General features: G+C 37.3%; 1 protein-coding gene across 5 annotated transcripts; it reads right to left on the minus strand.

Moving 5' to 3' along the window:
* Positions 1 to 2,335: 2,335 nt before the first annotated feature.
* Positions 2,336 to 21,034, minus strand: LOC136240350 (uncharacterized). Of its 5 annotated transcripts, XR_010693775.1 has the most exons (20): positions 20,923 to 21,034; positions 19,211 to 19,318; positions 19,058 to 19,156; positions 18,825 to 18,923; positions 18,675 to 18,773; positions 18,504 to 18,602; positions 17,645 to 17,743; positions 17,490 to 17,588; positions 17,233 to 17,331; positions 17,087 to 17,185; positions 16,938 to 17,039; positions 16,681 to 16,837; positions 14,820 to 16,476; positions 14,284 to 14,660; positions 14,160 to 14,210; positions 13,800 to 14,108; positions 13,695 to 13,745; positions 5,331 to 5,423; positions 2,538 to 2,641; positions 2,336 to 2,484 (listed from the first exon to the last, which is right to left on the minus strand). XR_010693775.1 is itself a non-coding variant. In XM_066031297.1 (17 exons), the coding sequence occupies exons 1-16, from the start codon at positions 20,953 to 20,955 to the stop codon at positions 13,813 to 13,815; spliced, it is 3,573 nt and encodes a 1,190-aa protein (XP_065887369.1). In that variant the 5' UTR covers positions 20,956 to 21,034; the 3' UTR covers positions 13,673 to 13,745; positions 13,800 to 13,812. The 5 variants fall into 5 exon arrangements, 3 of the variants coding, with proteins under 3 accessions (XP_065887369.1, XP_065887368.1, XP_065887370.1); XR_010693774.1 differs by having other exon boundaries at positions 13,695 to 14,108; XM_066031297.1 differs by lacking the exons at positions 2,336 to 2,484; positions 2,538 to 2,641; positions 5,331 to 5,423 and having other exon boundaries at positions 13,673 to 13,745.
* Positions 21,035 to 21,255: the final 221 nt, after the last annotated feature.

Raw genomic sequence — 21,255 nt, forward strand, 5'->3', positions numbered from 1 at the left:
ATGAGTGACTCATCGTGTAAGTGTTCTGTACCATAAGCATATTTCATACCATAATATGCATATGACAACGAATTGGTCTTTTTTAACATCAATAATAACTATTATTGATGTTAAAAACTTATTATTCATAACTCTAATTGTTCACATAGGATTCCACTCACAGTTGATACTGTATGTAATTAAGTAATTGGTTGTGTGTTCTTAACAGTTTTATAGTGTCTAAATGTGCAAAAATTAAAATATATGTAGTAGTTATAACATGGGCACGAGTAATTTGCCTGAAATATACGCTCAAGCATGGCCCAAGTGCTTTCAATTAAATCACAAGTGCCCATGTTACAAATAATATATTCCACTTGGGTGATTCACCTGCGAGTGGGAAACTGCAGTAAAAATTAATTGCAGTATGTCAAGCTTACAAGCATGTGTGACTGCTCTATTATAATATTTTCGTACATAGTGACTGCTCTATTAGAGTATCTCGATCTTAAGTCACCATTTCCTATAAGCATGTAATGTTGTCCTAATACTACGCGTGACTATTCTATTAGAGTATATTCGATCTTTTTCATACAAAATGTGCTAAGTTGCCATTCCTTGGTGCCCATTTTTCCAATTTTCCACCTATTTTTCCAGCATTTTGCTGTTTGCTTTTACCAACATATTTTTCCAAAAATTTTGTCAGCAAAATTGGCGCATCCCTAGTCACAGTGAGAAGTGTAATTTATGTACGGTCACTTGTCATTATTTCCAAATCCTTATTGGGGCGAGCCCCATCATATGTGAATGGCTGTGCTGGATTCATGTTGCTTGCTTGCTTGTACGGTACATTCAATATTTACCTGGCTTCAATATGCATACACCATAACCACTGAGCCACCTAAGTACTAACCATACAATCCGTTGATCACTACTGTGTAGCTGACTGCTATAGTATGTATAAGTTGAGCTGGATCCTGAAAAACAGCAAAAAATTAATGTGGATTTTTCTCAAGAAAGTTAACATTTCAGCCAACTAGATAATTAGTAGTAACAGCAACGGTGTCAACAACAGACACGTACGTACGGTTTGGCTCCATTACAAGTTCGGAAGAGGGCTGTAATCGGCACTGTACACTTCCCCGTAGGAAATGTATGGTAAAAATTTTGATTGATTGTAAATATTATGTCAGACATTTGAACGAAAATATTTTGAAATATTATTAGAGGGTCAAGCAGTACTACAAATGAACCAAATTTCAAGATCATGTATAATTGCATCCATGAGTTATTAAATGTTTTTGAGGATCCAGCTCAACTTGTACATATTATAGCTAGCTACTATCTGTCTACTGTAAACTCTACCTGGCATCTAAACCTCGTCTGTGTGAGATACTGACTGGTACAGTATGTACCATTTATATACTCATGATCTTGTGTGCTAATATAAATTTGATGTGCTCACTATATATACATGTATTGTCAGTCACTAACCATATGATCATTCCTATTTAATGCCCTTTACCACATGATGTAAGGCTGCGTTGTGATTTGTGGAAATATGATCAAGTGTCTCAGAAATTGCAATGGCTGCCACTATCTTATTTCATTCAGTACAAATCACTATGTTCAATGTACCATCAATACCGTCAATATAAATGTATACCACTTGAGCCACCCATTGTTTTTGACGGAACCTCCTCTTATTGTACAAGAACACCTATATATTTTGCAAATATCCCTAAATTCTGTTTAAGTTTTACTCAGCATTTTTTTCTGCTATAATGTGACTCGCTTTATTGATTGTATGTGTGTGTAGTCTTTTTGTTTAGTAATTGTGTTGATATGTCTTTGGTCGTTTTTGTATTGTTTTGGTGTTTACTTATGTATATGTGATGTGTTACTCTGGGCAAGGAAGAACGGCTGTAACCAATTGCCTGGAGGTTAAATATATAAATCAAATCAAATCAATGTAATACTGTCATGCTGCTTGTCAGTCATGCTAGAACCAGTGAGCCACCTAAGTGATCTAAATGCTGGCGTGCTACTGTGTGTATTATTAGCATGTTCTGTTTCAGTACAAACGTCCATCATGAATGCTTCTATTGAACAAGATTGCTTTGTATCTCTTGAGTACCAACATAGAGGCTGCTGCTATAACGCTATAACCCTTCAATGCTATAATGCATTCACCTAGTACATATTATTGTGCAATGGATATTTGCAATGAAATTGTATGTATATGGATACATGTTCTGCAGTACTATTAAACTTACAATGGATCCCGGCTGTACTTCAGTAAGTGTGATTGCAATTGAGTATAATATTATACCAGGTTAGTGTGCTCTCAAAGATTGTGAGATTTTCTATTCTTTCTTTGGTATTATACACTGAAACATTTGAATACGTGATATAATTATTATCTCAACAATGCTTAAGTAATCTGAATAAGTGTAATGAGTAGATTCACTGATGATTAACTTGCAGCCAATGTCTCTGACCAGCCTAAAGTGATGAACATTAACAACTTATCTGATGATAGTATCCGGTTAGCTCACCTGAAAACCATTCCAATAACGGTTAGCAGTATATGTGCCAAACAACACACCCATACTGAACACAACCATCGAGTATAGGAACAATAAAGATACCATCACCAATGCTGTAAGTATAAGAGGTGTGAATTATGTAAGCTCTGATGTTAACTTCAAGTGCAATATCATACAGTACAATACATAGTAGGGACCACAAAGGTTTGAGCATGGCCAATGAAAAAATTAAACATCTGCTTTTATCATATACAAGTACAAAAAAATTGAATTTTCAACTACTGTAGAGTAGAGATCATAGCACATAAATAAAAAATACTGAAACAAGCTGGAGTAGTGTACAATATTAAATTACAGTAAAACAATAAGAAGTGTTATATTCCTACTGTGCTTAAGACACCATAATGGAAATGCACAGTAGGGATATAACACTTATTGTTTTACTGTGATTTAATATCATGCAGTGCACTACAGCTTGCTTCAGTACTTTTTATCGATGTGCTATGGTCCCTACTCTTAGAAAATTCTAAATTTTTCTGTGTACTTGTTTTTTTTTTTTGTAAAATAAATTTATTATGACTGGTAAACCTATGCATACCGCATCAAAAGAAAGAAATGGTGCCATGCACCCCAGCATCGTTTGAAAAGTGAAGTATCCATTATGCTTCGTTGTCGGCTATGTTCAACCTGTTACATAGTACTACGAATCAAGAACTGTTCAAAAACCACCTCTGCAATCAAAGTAGCCACTATGAAAAATACATGGATGATTTCTGTTACAAAGGGAAGCTATCACGTGCTACCACCAAATCGACACCTTTCACTGTCAGCAATGGGACACAAAGGAGGACACTGGTAAGTCCATGAAGAATGCATTGTACATACTGTGGTATGCCAAAAAGCACGTGTCCGGCTGAAGCGACATCAAACAGTGAAAAAAAATCAAGCCCATAGCCTCAACCGTTATCAAGTTATGCTTGTCTGCAGGCATCAAATTAGAACAGACTTAATTAATCCAGTAACTAGCTATGCAGTATACTGTACTGTATAGATAAAAGGCTCTTGATTTAACTTTCAAAGATTGCATATAGCTACTAGTTAAAACACCACTGCGAGTGCAATACGTAAGAAACAGCACAAGGGTGTGGGCGAGAGACTAATACAGCACAAGGAGAAGCCGAGTTGCTGTATTCGGCTCAAGACCACACCAGAGTGCTATTTTTTCATATTGCACAAGCACGGCGGTCCTTTAACTGGTTTAAAGCGCTTTCTGGTCGTCTTTGTTAGGAGCGTTCATTTTGTAGACTTGAACTGCGTCAGTTTTCAGCCATCAGTAAGGCCACACCTATTTGAAAAGTTGTTGCTCGGACCTGACCGACCCAATTTTGCACATACTTTAATTAAGAAAAAAATTAGATCATATGACACCTAAAATTATTTTTGTAATTGCTGCAAAAGATAGAGATACTCTAATAGAATAGTCAGTTGGTACAATTTTGATCTCAAATGCTAACTATCTGTAAACGTAAAACCAGTGTGTGGATAAGAAAATCTATAATAGCTATACCAATACATCAGTGCTCACTGAACTATTAGCTATGTTCATCCGTTTATAATAATAGTTATGAACTAGAAGGGATTAGACAGGTCTGCATACAGTTAAAGGTTTCTTTAATGTGACTTACTGATCTATTTTGAAATATATAGTATACAGCTTGTAACCAGAAATCATGAACATGTCTAAAACTGTAGCTAGCTAGCTAGCTGTTTGTTGTATTTTTTGCCTACTGACCGACCTATTCTGTTGTAAAATTAATCCAAGCAACAACTTTTCAAATAGGTATGGCCTAAGTGTCTATACAGTACAAGTTTGGTCATAAAACAAACAGATATAATCATTTTGGTTACTTCTGCCGATGTTACACATATGATCAACAGTGCTGATATTTTCCTTGCAGGGCTGTATGGAAATAATAGCACTCTTATTAGTTTGATCTTCGCCTACGCAAGTGCTTTAAGTATTTGAGTAGTAATAGTCCAACCAGAAATTAGTGTTGGGTGAACAAGCATTGTGGTAATATCAGGAGTTCATAATAGTGCTGCAATGAATGTCAAATTAAATTTTAGTATCTGGATATTAGTGAACGGATAGCCACCAAACTACTGTATTTGGTAATATTTAAATTAATGGGAAAATGCTAGAATTCAGCTACATATTGCCACACACTTACCACAAACTTTGTTCTAAATTAATTAATGGTGGTTGTATTTATGATCAGTTTAAAACATCATCTTGTAGAAATATAGTTGGTAATCAAAACCATTTCCACTGTATACGTACATTACTAGTAAACAAATAAACAAATGGTAAATTTAGTATCCCGATACCAAAATTCTAATGAATAACCAAACGAATCAAATATTTGTTGCAGCCGTATTATCAAGAAGTGAGAGTTACATCAATGGCAAAGGGGATACCAAACTAGTTTTGCATTCTCATTCACTGGGTCAGGGAAGACTATATAGTATGGTTGGGTACCATTAATGTCTTGCTGCTTTAATTAAAAAACCCTGGTGCTTTCAGCAGATTTTATTTTTTCTTCCTTACAACAGTACACATGTTAATCCACATTATAAGATCATGACGTTTAATATACACTATATATTGCTCTGACATTGCCCAACACCACTATTACTAGGAATTTTCAGAAACTATTAAGTGTTTACTACAAGTATAGTTTATAAGATGCTGATGCTAACAACAATAGGTATTATTACCAACAAATGATCTGAATAACTTACATAAATCACTTTCTTCAATCATGTGAACTCCTGTCCAGCTGGCTGTAGTCCAGTCAGCAAAGAAATATACCTTTCCTCCATTTTGTATGGCTTCTGTATTAAAACTTAAGAACATAAATTTATGCATTTAAGAATCTAAATGCACGCCAGCACAAAGTCTAATACACTATAACTGAAGGCTGACTGCTCTATTATAGTGTATTTTTGAAAGGATGTGCACTGTATTAGGATTACATCGCATCTTGTTTACTTGCATTATATGTGTTTCGTATACTGCATAGGCAGTGATAAATACAGGGACACAATTAACAATACATGAATTGAGGTATAGAATCAAATACACAATTTAGACACTGTACACGCATTCGGCCAAATTTGAGAATCAAGATTGCATATGTATAGGAATGATGGCTGAAAAATTTTAAAATATCAAATATTTGGATGAAAGTCTGCATACAGAATTGCAAAGTGATGACAGTATAGTACTACTGCTAAATTTGTATCCTTGATAAGTGTTAAGTGAACTGTACGTCTGCTCAGGCACTCTATTTTTCCAGCACCCAAAAGAAATCATAGTTATTCCCAGCCCACCATGAATAGAGGACATTAAAGCTTCTCCTTTTGGAATTGAACTTCCATTGCTAGCTTCTCCTGTTTGTATAACTTCAGCTCAATAGAAGCAATCTCAACTGGCAATGTCACACTTTGACACAGATGCTTTTGATTTAAACGTATGACAATCTGACCTTGACATGGTCATCAATAAGCTAACTGCTTCACCATGCAACCACTTGAGGCTAGGATCTTTACTGTGAACATCATCTTTTGGATGCACACGTGCATGTGTGCACACACAGGGTCAGATCCAGGGTTTGGCAAGGGGGGTTGCACCAGGGTAATAGACATATGGAGCAGGGGGTCTGGGGGCACGGCCAGAGCATAGCTAAGGTGGGGACTGGTACGGCACAGGCCCAACCAATCAGTTTCAGTGCCCTACCAACTCAGTTTACAGAAACTAATCAAGCGAGATCGAAATACCCTAATAGAGCAGTCACCCTACAACAGTCAAGCATATTATAATAATGTGATAGTAAATGATTAACTGTTTAATTTGCTCTAAAATTCAACTTTAGAGGGTCTAACTTCAAAAATTTTCCTTGGCCCCTAGCATTAAGCATGCTGTATAGCTTTGCACATCATGATTTCTGTAGGTGCCCAACCAATGAAGCTAAAGCTATGGTATATGTTTCATTAAAATTTTGATGAAGAGTGATTCAATTATGTATATATAATATCTATGCTTTCCAAGTGCATGGACTACATTGATCCAGAGTTGCACAGGGATAAGTGACAATCATGAGTAGCTCAGCTATAGAGATAATTATTAATTGACCTACAGAATGGTATACACAAAACCATGTGCATTTCATTTACTAAATATTTCTTTATTTTTAGCAGGAAAAGTGTGCCTATGCATGCATGGAATAGTACCGTAGATGCTAGTTTTCATATTCAGCAACTGTGGAGATTTCTCAATAGTATTATGTGTGGTGACTGTTTTATTAGAGTATTTGACTGACTGCTCTATTAGAGTATCCCGATTTTTCTTTGCCTCCACACACACACACACGCACACACACCAGAGACTCCAACTCTCACGCCCTAGGCATGATTCTCATGATTTGGCCTTCAATCTCACGCTGTGCACGCCTAACATTTGTATTCTCATGCCTACAAGTAATCCTCACTCGCCGAATTTTCCAATGCTAACTGCTTCACTTAAGGCTTCCTGAAGCTAAGAAGGTTGCGGCGCACGACAGGTTGCTTCAGCAGTCATGTGATCTCTCGTTCAAACTTTCGTATGGCGGTTGGAGTTCTCAATGGCGGTTCGGATTGACTGATTCCTTTTAGACAACGACTGAGTGTGCAAGCAGTGTACTGGAACTTTGAAAGTTCACTGGGAATCCAGGTGGGATATAAATTGCGATTCTGTTTATTTTTAATCCTGGGATTTTGTTGCTGCAAGATAGCTACAACCTGTGTGGACATGATTAGAAGCTATAGGTAGCTGTTGAGCTGGCAAGACATCTCGTTGTTACAGAAAATTATTATTGAAGTGTGTACTCCAGTGGATCATGTGGTTGTCATGGAAATCGTAATGTAATGTACGGTAGCTAGCTCACACACCTTGCAGTTATTAATATTTTACACTAGTAGCTAGTAATACACAACTTCTCAATGGTGTAACCGTATGTGCAAACACTTTCAAATATAACTATCATAAGGAGGCCATACTATTATAATGTCATGACATCCTGAAGTGCTGGTTATAATATGATTTTGTTGAATTGCATGTGTGCAGCTGAAGGACTGCATCTCCATTGTTCACCTTTGTCAAAAGTCTCACTCCCAAGAGCAGGGATGGATCCAGACTTTTAAAAGGGTGGGTTCCAGAGCTTATAAGACTTCTCTGTTGTCCTGCCACAATGTCCTGGCAAACCAGAATTGGCCAGACAATTTCCAAAATTGACTGGACATGTGGAAGATGAATGCCCAATATGTCCACTATAGCATAGCAAATGAACATTACATGGTAAGATGTCACATGCCTAATGCCTTACTGTGTGGTTACAGTACACTAAAGGGTTGGCATTGGTACATTTGTGGTCACTCCCTTGGGTTGTAAGAATGTATACTATCTCCTGGCAACCAAGTGACTGTTATTGTTGATGCATGCCAACTCAGCCCTTAGGCTCCTTCCTTGTGCTTTGATGGGACACAGTGTCTGGACATATTGAATTATGGTCAGACATCTATGCAATTTGACCGGATTTTGTCCGGTGTCCGGACGTTATCATAAGCTCTGCTACTGTGACTATTCTATTAGAGTATCTCGATTTGACTGCTCTATTAGTAGGCATTCCAGTATCCGAGATCTTTTAATAAAAAAAATTCTCCGTATATTCCCCATTAGAATGCTGGCACAAAATAACAACTCATGTTTAACTTAGGATTGCTCTGTCGTCCAAGCTCCAATGAGGATGAAAATTGCTGTGGGGTTTGTCCACACACTGGTTATCATGAAAATCTTAGTTTTATCATGCACGTTACATAAAAGTAAGTTTGTGTTGTTTTGTAATCTTTTCAAGCCTTGAAATGTATGTAGAATACTTTAAAACTTTTAAAAACGTACTGTCGGGTGGAAAGTAGTCACTGGTCCTTACTTTAAAGTGCGTAGTCACTTCGCTCGGGTTAGCAATTTTCAGCTCGAGAGCAATTTTCTGATGGCTGTGTCATCAGCTCAGAAGTATAAACCACTTCAAAGTCAGCATAACAATGCCATAATTGAAACCACAACTCCACCTTAGGTATTTTCATTGTGGCACCTCCACTCTAGTTGTTTACGTTTATAAGTTGTTAACTTGATGTTTTTACTTACTTGACTTGCCTATGGGTATACACCATTGTATTGAGAAGCGTGCAGTCGGTAAAACATATTTGCTCATCACAAAGCATACAAAGATCGCTGAGATCCAATACGATCTGAAGTTATCCTCATTACATGTACAAACTTGCAGCTAGAAACAACTGCAGTTTCAAGATTACCCAGATTGCTAGATGGCTTCCTAATTCAATTGTGCCATTAATTTTTACCCTTTAAAATGTATGGGGAACCCCGGAGAAAAATGTACCTTTTTTCAGTTTTTAAGCACTGTGCATGCCAAAGTAGCTAATTCCAACCCAACAAACTATATATTTCTGAGATCGGCAATCAATACTCTATCTGTTGAGCATATATATAAAGCTCATTTTTTCAAAATTTAAAAATTGGGCTGGAATGCCTACTATTAGAGTATCTCGAGTAAGAAAGGCTCTTGTTATGTTATTTATTATTATCAACTTTACCAGTTAGGCACTGGAGGGTGTACACAGAAGGCAGAGCCTGTTCGAGGTGTTTCAAAAGGGGGGTTCCATGAAACCATTTGAACCCCCCCTGGATCCGCCCCTGAAGAGAGATCCAAGATTGGAGCCTCTGACACACACACAAACGCACACACACACACAATCATTGATAGTCTGACTCACCGGACTTCACAGACCTCTACTCTAGTTCAAAATCGTTTATTGGGGGAATACTATTAGCTAAGCGTACGTAGGAGTAGGAGAGTAAATTGTCACACCTAACCACTTTTCGCTACAAGTAGTCTACAACTAGGCACACGTGACTATAGAGTATAGTGCTGAGTAATCAGTGCGCACTACTTGAAATCAATATTTGGCTGCAGGATCTGCCAACTCTGCAATCCGGTTATACTGTATAGTAGGTGGTAGCTTTGTATAACGAAATTGAAACGTTAGGGCTGCGGAGAGGGGATAGGGGGCTGAAGCCCCCCTCTCCCCCAGAATGAAATCTCGCCGAAATTAGCTATTCTTCTTGATATAAGGTATATAGGGGCTGAAGCCCCCCTCTCCCCCAGAATGAAATCTCGCCGAAATTAGCTATCCTTCTTGATATAAGGTATATCTAGTGTGGGTATTATGAGTCACTTAAGTTAATAGCATTCCTATCACCTAATAATGTGACTCCAAATTTTCATCATACTACTTGTAGGGGAAAGGTGTCTCGCCATATTAAAACTACAATAGCTACCCTAAAATTTCAAAAATTTTCTTTCCATGTGGTGGGCTATATGATCTTTTCTCTAAAGCACTGTAAGTGCCTCTATTATGAGTCATATGGGAGTATTATGAGTCACAATATTGATTGCTTCATATGTTCGTTATTTAATATCCATGCAATTATGGTAAATGTTGTGAAAATATTTACATGCAATCTATGGCATTCAAAACACTGTATGGTTGACTTGGTTTTTGCACTTTATATCATCATACTCCTAACTACATGGTGAGGGGTACATGTAGCTAATGTGGGACAGTATTCCTGCTTAAAGAACTAGCTAGGTTATCTCTTAATTGGATTTGTGGTTAGCTTATGATCACTGTCTATATATGTTGATCTGAAGTAGTGACATCCATTTCTTCCTAAATCTGCAGGATTTAACCCTCTGAACATGTTTTAAGCTATGCGACCTTAATAACCCTTGGCCCACAATAGCTACCAGCATCTACCTTACTCTAATAGAACGCTCAAATACCCTAACAGAGCAGTCAAAGCGCTTTATAAAAAACTGTTCCTATAAGTAAAAGAATTGCCTACAGTAGGACTGCATGATGCTTGATAGTTGGTGCCTTACCACTGTACCAAGTGTTTCCAGGTGTCTGAAGGCTGTTCCCCCCCATCCCCACACTCACATCAACTACTTCCTCTGCCACTGCAGGATTGTGTCATTTAATGAAATTTTGTTTAACTATCAGAAGCTTTATATATGATAGGAATGGGATTAATTGTAAACAAAGTGATTTGTCATACTTAATCACTCACAGAACTCAATGCATTCACTGTAGCGATTCCAGGAGAATTTTAAAATTGATGGAAACAATTTCTATTAAGCACAGGCTTGTGCAGCGCTCCCCAAGGATCTCACAAACACTTGGTTTTTAAAAATCCATCAATGGATGATGGAGTTAAAAGCAATTTTATCCTTTAAAAATGGTAAAATTTTCTCCGCTTCTTTCCATTGAAAAAGTCCCCCAAAATGGCACAATTGAACAAATGTTTATAACACAGGTTTGCAAAAACATTTTCAACTTCTGTTTCCTGATATAAATACCTCAGTACATGGACTAAATATAATGCAACCATCATTATAAGACCCTCTCAGTAAAGGTCACCTCTGTAGAAGGCCACCTAACAGTTGCATGAACTTAGCATATTACAAATGGCATAACAACTTGCACTTGGTCTGAATGCAAACACTCTGTACTAGTCACCTTCACCCAAAATACATTGTGCATGCAAAACAAGAACTTCAGTTGTACTGTTCATTTTTACTGCTTATACAGTCATGTTTACTGTTACTTTTTAGCTCCCTGATAGCTACCAAAGTGACGCACCAGACAACTTGGTTGTTTATGTTGCAAATTTGCAGACTTTTTTCATACTAATAATGAAAACTACATGGACAAAAATGTTGCACTTGGTGTAACTAACATGTGCTGGGTCGTTTCTTGCAAAGACAACATTACATTGTGGTAAATATATTGAAAAACAATTTTAGAATTGGCATAAAACACCACACAAACACATTTATAGAAGGAAACTAACAGCACCATCGTGTTTCTCGTCCCCAGAAACCCTAGAAACGATCTAATTGCTTGATAAAACACTTGTACGGCAGCGAATCGATTGTGCCATCTTCCCAATGGAGGATTCACGAAGAAAATTTTATGCAGAATTTACGGAATTCCGGAATCGCTATGCATTGCTATGAAAAGTTAGTTTGCAATGTATTAGACAGTAAATTGAGATCATAACATTTTTCTCTGAAACCCTTCAAGTAGGGACCCGCCTATTATGCTGGCATAATTATGAGCATAATAGGTGTCTGAAAGCATTGAGCATAATGCTAGCATAATAGGTAGAATATTTGTGTAATAGTATGAATTCTTGCTTATCAAAATAGCTATCACAGAAAGATCGATATGCTCTAATAGAACAGTCAGTAACTCTAATAGAACAAACATATAGTTGACTGTTCTATTAGAGTATATCGATCTTTTCTGTGATATGCATTTTGACAAGTAAGTTTGTGCTTCAGCCACTTACCATTTATCCATAAATTGGAAATTATTAGCAGAGCATGAGAACTGAGGCATAAATAATTGGGCATAATTTGAGTATAATAGGTAAGTATTGAGCATAAATTTAAGCATACTAGGTAAATTTTTGAGCAGTGCAGCATAGCATAATAGGTAAAATTATGAGCATAATCGGCGGGTCCCCATATGGAAACAATTTTGCGACATCAGTGAATGTTCTATATTAGAGTATGTAAATACAGTCTTCATGGATTTCATTGATATACATAACACCTTCAGAATGTTTGTGCGTATAGACACTTAGTAAAGTGCTATATACATCATATGGACCAATGAATTTGCTTTAATAATGAATAACATTTAAGAAACCAAATATGTCATACCTGTCTCATTGAGTGGTATAAATATACTTAACATGCAGTTGTAAGGATTTCATTACTTGAATAAGTAAGTAGCTGACCACTAAAGAAGGCAATACAGAGCAACTGACTTTAAGTACAGATATACAATAACAATTATTTTGAAGTTCTCTAATAAAGCAGTTGGCCAGGTTTGGATTTAATTTGTTTACAGTAAACAGTGATCACTTGAAAAAAATTGAAGGGTTTGCCTTGAAGACAATTATCATGTGCACTGTATGAGCTAAAGAATCCCCTTCAATAATGAATCGTGTTAAGGAAAATTAATGCGACATAGAAAAGGCTTACTGTTGCATATTGCCATATGAATATAAGTTGCACTTGTAGGGATTTCATTGGTTAGATAGGCAACTGATCAACAACTAAAGATGTTTGTATACATCAATCATCTCTCAGTATGGCTATCTCTGTTATATGACTGAAAGATTTTCAAACACTCTAATAAAGCAGTCTGTCATTTTTTTGTATTGAATTCTTCCATATGCTACCTTCAAGACATCAAACTAAAATTTTTACACAAGATAGATAACACCCAGTGCCTCATTTTAGCTATAAAAGAGAAAATTGACCAATGTGTCAAAAGAATGGTTTTCTAAAATTGGGTATTGCAAGGAATTTTGAACATGGAAGCCCTGGGAAATAATTATGATGACACCAGACTAAAATTGTGAGTCATCATGTTCATTGTGTGTGTGTGTGTAGAGTACAGTTAACGTTGCCAGTAATTAAAGTATAGTAATTATGTTTCTTTGCTGCGAGTTCTCTATAATGTGTTTATATTATATAGGCCGGACATTGTCAACAAAATATGACTGCTCAATTAGAATACTTTAAGCTGATTGCACTGTCTATTATAGTTATTTGTGTAGCTATATCTAGGTAGCAAACAATTAACGTACAGATTTGTTGTACTTGCATTGCCATTATAGGACTAACAGGAGGGGGTGAGTCAAACTTATGTAAACTTTTCACCCATCATGATATTCTGCAGCTCTGTCCCCATTATCGTGTTTTACTTTTGAATGCTCTATTAGAGTATTTTACTGCCTGTGTTGAATTCTGTTAACATTATGAGCACTCTAGTACTCAAGTCAGCTGAGACAGAGACATCATACATGCAAGCATACGGTGATGACCCACTACGGTGTTGACAAAAGCAGCAAGTTAATCATAATATGTAGTAATATTCAATAGAACAATAAATTTGGTTTAATACAATACATACCACAAGTTTCCAGCACATGCACAATACCAATACAGGATACAGGTGGGTGTACTATATAAAAAATTAATATTAAGTTATGAGTAAAACACAAAAATATGAACATACAGTATAGACACAGTTATAAGTGGGTTGTTGACAATTGCTGCAATCCTTTTTCAATATTTTCCAAAGCTGCTGTGAGCTTCATGTTCCTCAGCACGTACAAAAGTGTTTTCCAAGTTTTTGGCTTCACACCATCATCAGTGCTCAGCCAGTAATCAAACATCTCTGTACAGCACTTCTCAGGGTCTTCACGGCATTTGTCTTTGATGGTTTTCCGTCTAGGAAGACTAAAATCTAACTGTATAGCAATTTCAGACCACTTGTGACAAACTTCAGGAGTTACAATCGTCTGTAGTGCTGACATTTCTGGTTCTGTAAGTACACATATGTATATAACGTATAACTGATCTCATACAAACTTACTTTGCGTCAGAAGGTCAGCAAATGGCTGTGCATTTTTCAATTTACACTGCCCTATATAGAAACACGCCAATTAAACATCACACCACAAGCACCAGGCAATGAAGATATAATAATAGCAACACACCTAGAAACCAAAAAGCTTTCCACACTGTCACATCAGCATATTGGCGAGAATTTGAACAGTAAACTTTACTTAGTTTTGCAATCTTCTCAAGCTCAATATGAAGTGAACAACATTTTGCACAAGGTACGTACACATGAACTGGATAATCCTCAGCTACTACTGCCATGTGTTGCAGCATCAAATCATTGATGAAGTGTTTAAGTGTATTAACAAACTCCATCTTCAGCTTGTGAGCCTGCTCTTGTTCATCTGGAGAAAGGTCTGGTACAGGTATTATTACTAATTCAAGTGTATCTCTTGGATCATTTTCACGAATTTGTCTCAGTCGATAAACTTGGTGTTCTCCAAGTTGCATATGTACACATTGGTATGACAACCTGAAAAGTAAAAGTATTTCATACAGCCTATAGTCCCAGTAAGCATATCTATTAACAAAAAATCCTACATGACCAACATTGATTACAGCTAGAGGTTATGTGCACTAGTGATAGGTACAATACAAATACATATAATTACCACAATTTACACTTCCTCACTCGGCAAAATCAAAGTTGTGATTTACGTTCCACTCTGCACACTTTACTATCAATTGATCAATTAGTATGTCAGGAATGAAACCAATGGAAAAGCGAAAAAACAGTGGGTAGTAAGGGTCAGCAGGGGGTTGCAGTGGTTTTTCGGGAATTAAATGTGGTACAAGGTAGAGTCTCTTTTTCACCGGAATATTTCTACTCTTAGCTAAAGCAGTGTTTGTAACATCAACCATTAGGTTGAAATTGATAAACAAATCTGCTACTTTCAAGTTTTTATCAATCAAGTTGGATTTTTTCTGCCCTCGTTTGACCTCTCCTTGATTAAACTTTTCCACTGACCACTCCAGCAATTCCTCTCTAAGAAAGCCATGTTCTTTTCTCTCCTTGACAAATGGTCTAAGGGTAGCATCAGCCAATCGATGCTTCAAATCAGTCAGAACATATGTTAACAGCCTGGCCAACCACTGAGGGCAAAGAATTGCTAAACCAGACAATGCAGCCACCTCGCGGAAGTGAAGAATAGTGCCCTTCTGGTGAAGGTAGTCTACTGCCTCTTGGAAGTCTTCACTATCAACAATACCACAAGATTTGGCAACTTCTTCTACTTCAGTGAGGGAAACTATGCTAACCTTTTCTTCAAAAGAAAGCTTTAATAATATTCTCTCCATTTTTACAAATTTTATTGGACGACGCTTTATTGGAGGAGCCTGGATAATCGTCTCCTGGAGGGATGCAATGACGGCAGGATCTCTCAGTTCATCTAAGTTACTGAGAAAAAAAATTGAGCGTGAACCATTATCAAACAACTGACCCTCTTTGGAACCTGCAATGTGACGTGCATACGGCTTATCTTCTAATTTACTTTTCAGAAGAGGGACACATCTTTGATGCGCAATTTGTTTTGCTTTCTCAATGTCATCATCAATGAGATCTATGTGAGTACCCACTAGCATGAAGATTGGATAGAACAATGCGAGGTCATCATCAGAGGTGCTTTCCTTTTTCACTCGATGACTAATCAACTCTATCCAGTAGCAGATGCTATCTAATCCAGTTCTACCAGGGCAATGGTCGTCAGAACAACGGCGATCTGGAACATCTTCCAGTGATTTACTGGCATCAAACACGACTAGACACACTACCTCTACTGACAAAAACAACCCATGGGTATGATGGAATACCTGCTGTCCACCATAATCCCAAATACTGATGTACCTTTTGTTTGAATTGTACTCTTCAGTTAAAGCTGGTAACTCTGTAAATTGTTCCAATGTAAGCATTTCTTCTTGTTCTAGCTCTGTAGCCAGTTTTGATTTTTTGCTAGAGGATGGAAACGTAGGTGTGGTAGGTATATCAGCAATTTCTGGTGATTTAGGCAACCCAACAGCACAGTGCTTGGCCTCCTGTAACATCCTTATCTGAAGGTCATCAATCAAATCCTCCTTGTCAATGATGGACCAGTTAATTGCATTCTTAACAACCACTTCCATCTGCTCTGCGCCTTTGGTGGGGAGGGTGTCATGTCGAAATTTCTGTCCAGTAAGGGTGTCAGCTAAACTGCTCTTGCCACTTCCTTCAGGCCCTAGCAATGCAACTCTAATATCTAGAGAATCCATCAAGCCATCCTGATAACCTTTGTTCCAGTTTTCGCGGGTTACTCCTATAAAAAGTAGAAACTGCACTAGATGTGTACATACAGTAGTCCGTAAATGTGTACATACAGTAATCTGTAGGTAAGTAAAATGACAAACTAACAATAAAATTATATACTGTACTTGGAGTATAATATATTCTGCAAGAAAGTATGTTTTTGCAATGTGTTATAACGCCAGTGCTATGGAGCAACATACAAACTCATCCTTACCATGTTTCATATCAGTTGGTGACATAAAACCATCACTACGTTGACTTGACACTGACTCTGAACGTTCACGTTTAAGACCAGGAGCATCAGTTTTACGCTGTTCAGCTTGTTGGACTTCTTCATCAGCCAATAAATCCTGCAATTCCTCGTATTTAACCTGTAAGAATAAAAATAGTCAACCAAAGTCCTTACTCACTCAAATCCTGTATTTTAACAATAACAAAATGCAATATATAATTGTTTTATAAACAATAAACCTTGTCAAGCCAAGTAATATCAACATTCATTTCTTTGACCAAACTCCATAATACTGTTCCCTTCTTCTCCTCAATCAGGATGTCCAACGGTGTCTGTTTAGACTGTGTAAAACATGAAATAATTCACTGACATACTTAAACTATACAACTTTGTTAACTATGGTGATATTTGCTCCCAATGTTATTAGAGTCTTTAAAGTGTCACTATGACGAATTCTGGCAGCTTCATGCAAAGGAGTGTCACCATCCTAAACAGTATGTATTTACAAATCTACTGTTCCTAGCATCAGTATACCTCATCAGTAGCATTAATATTTGCTCCAAGGTCAACCAGAGTTTTAGCAGCCTTATTGTGACCCTTCCATGCAGCAACATGTAGTGGCACTCTCTTCCGCTATACACAAACACATTAATGTGAACTTTATAGGCTTTCAGTAAATACTAACATGTTACTAACATGGCTATGAGTCCTATCATACCATTCTATTACATGCCACACACGCACACGCACGCATGTACATACAACACACACACACACACACAAGTACTTACTACGTTTGCAGCATTGACATCAGCACCACAATGCTGCAGGGCTTTTACAATCTTAACATTGCCTTGCCATAATGCCTTGTGGAGAGGTGTATCCTCCTCCTTTAACATATCAACATGTTAAGTTGCTACCTAAATTATAAATAATGCCCACTAACCACATCTATGGCCATGACGTCAGCTTTAAACTTGATCAACATTTTAACAGCAGATAAACATCCATTAAAAGCAGCAATATGCAGGGGAGTTCTTTGGCCCTATAGCAGTAACACATACCTGCTTGATATCCTAACACATCTTGGTGTTTGCAAATATTATATGCATTAATGTAAGTAAATTCAAAACCTATATAATTTGTACTGCAAGTGCCAGTCCATAAAAAATGTAAATAAACATGAAACATTCAACAGTTATGAAAACGTGACACATGTATAACACAACCAACAAATTTATTGTGACCAGTGCTGAGCAATATGGCAATATTGTCATCAAACCCTGCTATCTGTTTTTGATACCGTCCAATATTTTGACTACCACAAATACCATACTGTTTATAAAACCAGCTCAGCAGTAATTGCAACTACTGCTTTGCAACTAGTCTCAACTAATCTTGCATGTAATTGTCTGCCATTTACACTCAGCAGCCTTGTATCACATGTATAGTTGATCATACAGCGGTGTATTTGATCCTCAAGAGTAGTGTAAGCCGCCACACCAGTCGACCAGTGTTACTGGAGAACTACAAAGCTGAAAGCTTATATAGTGTGATTTTTAATGTGGGCAACTGGAAGAGGAAATCGCCTGAATTCCATGGTTATGCTCTTAATCACAACCAATGCTGGGATGAAAAATGGACTGCCATTAAAATGGTAACAAAGACCTGACCAATGAACACCAGGAATGTTGTTGTTATAACTAAAAAGCCATCAAGCATTATATCTATGGGTTCACTTCAATTCTTAGAAATCATAAGCATATGGTTTTTACCACACAGACATATCACATTAGTAGTCTCACTCTGTTAACAGCATCAACATCAGCTTTTAAACTGATTAAAACTTCAATCACAATGGCATGACCAGCCCATGAAGCTTCGTGTAAAGGAGTGTCCTTGTTCTGCAAAAATGTACATGACATCACATTACACGGTAACACAACACACATACACACATACATACGCATTCATACTTTGTCACGAGCGTTCACATCTCCATTATGAGCAGCTAATAGCCTTATTGCTCCAGTATGTCCATTACGAGCTGCCAAATGCATTGGTGTACTCTTCTCCTGTAAATACCACCTCTAAACCAACTAATGTTGTGCATTCTTAACAGTTACCTTCTGCACACTGTTGACATCAGCACCTGATTTTATCAATACCTCAATCACTTTAACATGACCATTTGCCGCAGCATCATGGAGAGGAGTGTGCTGATCCTATAATATGTGTGTGTGTTGTGTGTGTGTGTGTGTTGTGTACATGTGTATGTATGCATGTGCGTGTGTAGTATAGAGTGCACATGTAAAATAGAGATGCAGTGACACCAGGGTCACAGGGAACAGCAGTTTACCTTATCAGTACAGTTAACAATGGCTCTGAATTCAATCAACATCTTAACCGCTGCCAGGCTGCCATGGTGACTGGCATAATGGAGTGGAGTTCTATGAAACTAAGTGGAATAGCTTGTTAGAGTCACTAATATCACAACTCAACAGAGGCTTACTCCTGTACGGTCACGTAAGCTGTTCACATCTAGTCCTCTCACACCCAATATGTGCTGAAGTGTCTCAGTGCCATCAATTTTTGCAGCATCAATAACATCATTTATGTCCTACAAGTAATCAAATGGTGATGTACTACCAAGAATTCCAAACAAAAAGAGACCAAAAATGCAGACTTATGAACTATATTAATTTACCAAACTGTACCACTTCATTTCCTTATATGTGCATGCTGCTATTCCCGTCTTCCCTTCATCAACCTCACCAGTATCAACATAATTACACAAAACTTTTAATAGTATGTCAGTGACTTAATTCCCCTGCAAAAGTATGAATTTCAACTAACAAGTAAAAGTCTATAAGCATCACTACGCCCACAAGTCATTGCATGAATCTGCAGCTTGTCGACCCATTTTCCAGCCAATCTACAAATATTGTTTCATCTTTTAATGTTATGCTTAATTGAATTAGATAAAACTGAAGGATCTTATGAAACCGGGCATGTACCCACAACCAGTTTACTGACAAATCTATTAATTTACTGGGTCATAGTTACTCCCCTTTGAAAAGTAAAATACACCACTCACAATACTTTTCTATAGAATTTCAAGTGTTTACTTAAATTATTAGTAAGTCTTTCTAATGAAGTGGGTAATAATTACTGGTTGATCAGGTTGGTGAGTTGGGCTGGGACGAAATGTTAGGCACCACTAATAGAGAAACCAAACCTATGGTATACATCAAACACACTTGTTAAATAGACCAATAGTTAGAACTGATGTTTCTAAGATATTGGAACAGAATGATTTTTGATATTGGGAACCAGTATGTACAGCTATATAATATGATCTGTGTGTTTTGTTCCATACCCACGTCAGCAAACAAACTTCAAGCTACTGAAAATAAACCTTCATTCTATGAATGAAGGCACAGTATTGAAAGTTAGCTTGCTTATAAACCAAGTTACAAACCATCTTTGTCGTGTTTACTTAAAGTGGGCCATACAAGGCATACTACACCATAATCAGTGGGAAAAAACTTTTGGCAGGTGTTATATTTTGCCAGCAGTGAGTAAAAAAAACTGAGACTGGGGCTCAAACCAGGAGATAGATGAATATGATTTGATTTATTTACACTCTGGAATTCGGCCAAGGCCGTTCTTGAGTATCCTAACCACTCCTAGTTTCTACATTATAAAATGTATAACTGAAGTGACCTCTATAATTATATTGAAGTATTAAACAAATGTGAAGAAGAAACCAAGGCTAAACCGACCCCAACCCTAACATGAGGCTTGCCTGTTCTATATGAAGGTAAATTTATGGCATAGATAGTATATTCTCCGTACGGAGAATATGCTGTCTATACTTATGGCGGGTTAAGGCTTTGCCGGGACGCTCGCTTCAACTACGTAGTCTCGAACCATACATCGCTTCAACTACGTAGTCTCGAACCATACACTGAGATTATATAGGGGATAATCTATGGCTCGAACCCAGACCACAATACTATCATCTTGACTATCATACAACTAGTGTGTTTCATCTTGATGGTTTGATAGTCGATGGTAGCTATTGCTGCTTAAAATGTTCCCCCGGAAGGGAAAAGGGGGTATGGGTAGGAGAAAAACACGTGGCTACTACACCTGTATGGCCAGGAGCCCAGGTACGTCACTGATGGTCGCCGTGTATACGTTTATCACTACACACAATACCTTGGTAACTGTAGCAGCAACGATTTTATCCATGACAATACAGGCACATCATGAATTGTTTTCACGACTGGACAAGCAGAGGAGTGGGCTCCAATGTATCACGTGATTTATATTTTGAATTTGAGATGCCACACCTTACTACACGTGATTGATGATTTTGTAATGCTCCTTATTCGCCCCCATTCCCAGGAGATTTGAACTATGCCTTACCCATACACTCCTGCATCAGGGGGCTTAGGCAAAATCTTTTCGTATAATTTTATAGCTATACCATTTGGCAACTTCTGCGAAATAATTTTATAAACCCAGAAGCCATATAATGGTATTCATACT

The sequence above is a fragment of the Dysidea avara genome, chromosome 12 (assembly GCF_963678975.1).
Source record: "Dysidea avara chromosome 12, odDysAvar1.4, whole genome shotgun sequence".
In the NCBI taxonomy this organism is placed as follows: domain Eukaryota; kingdom Metazoa; phylum Porifera; class Demospongiae; order Dictyoceratida; family Dysideidae; genus Dysidea; species Dysidea avara.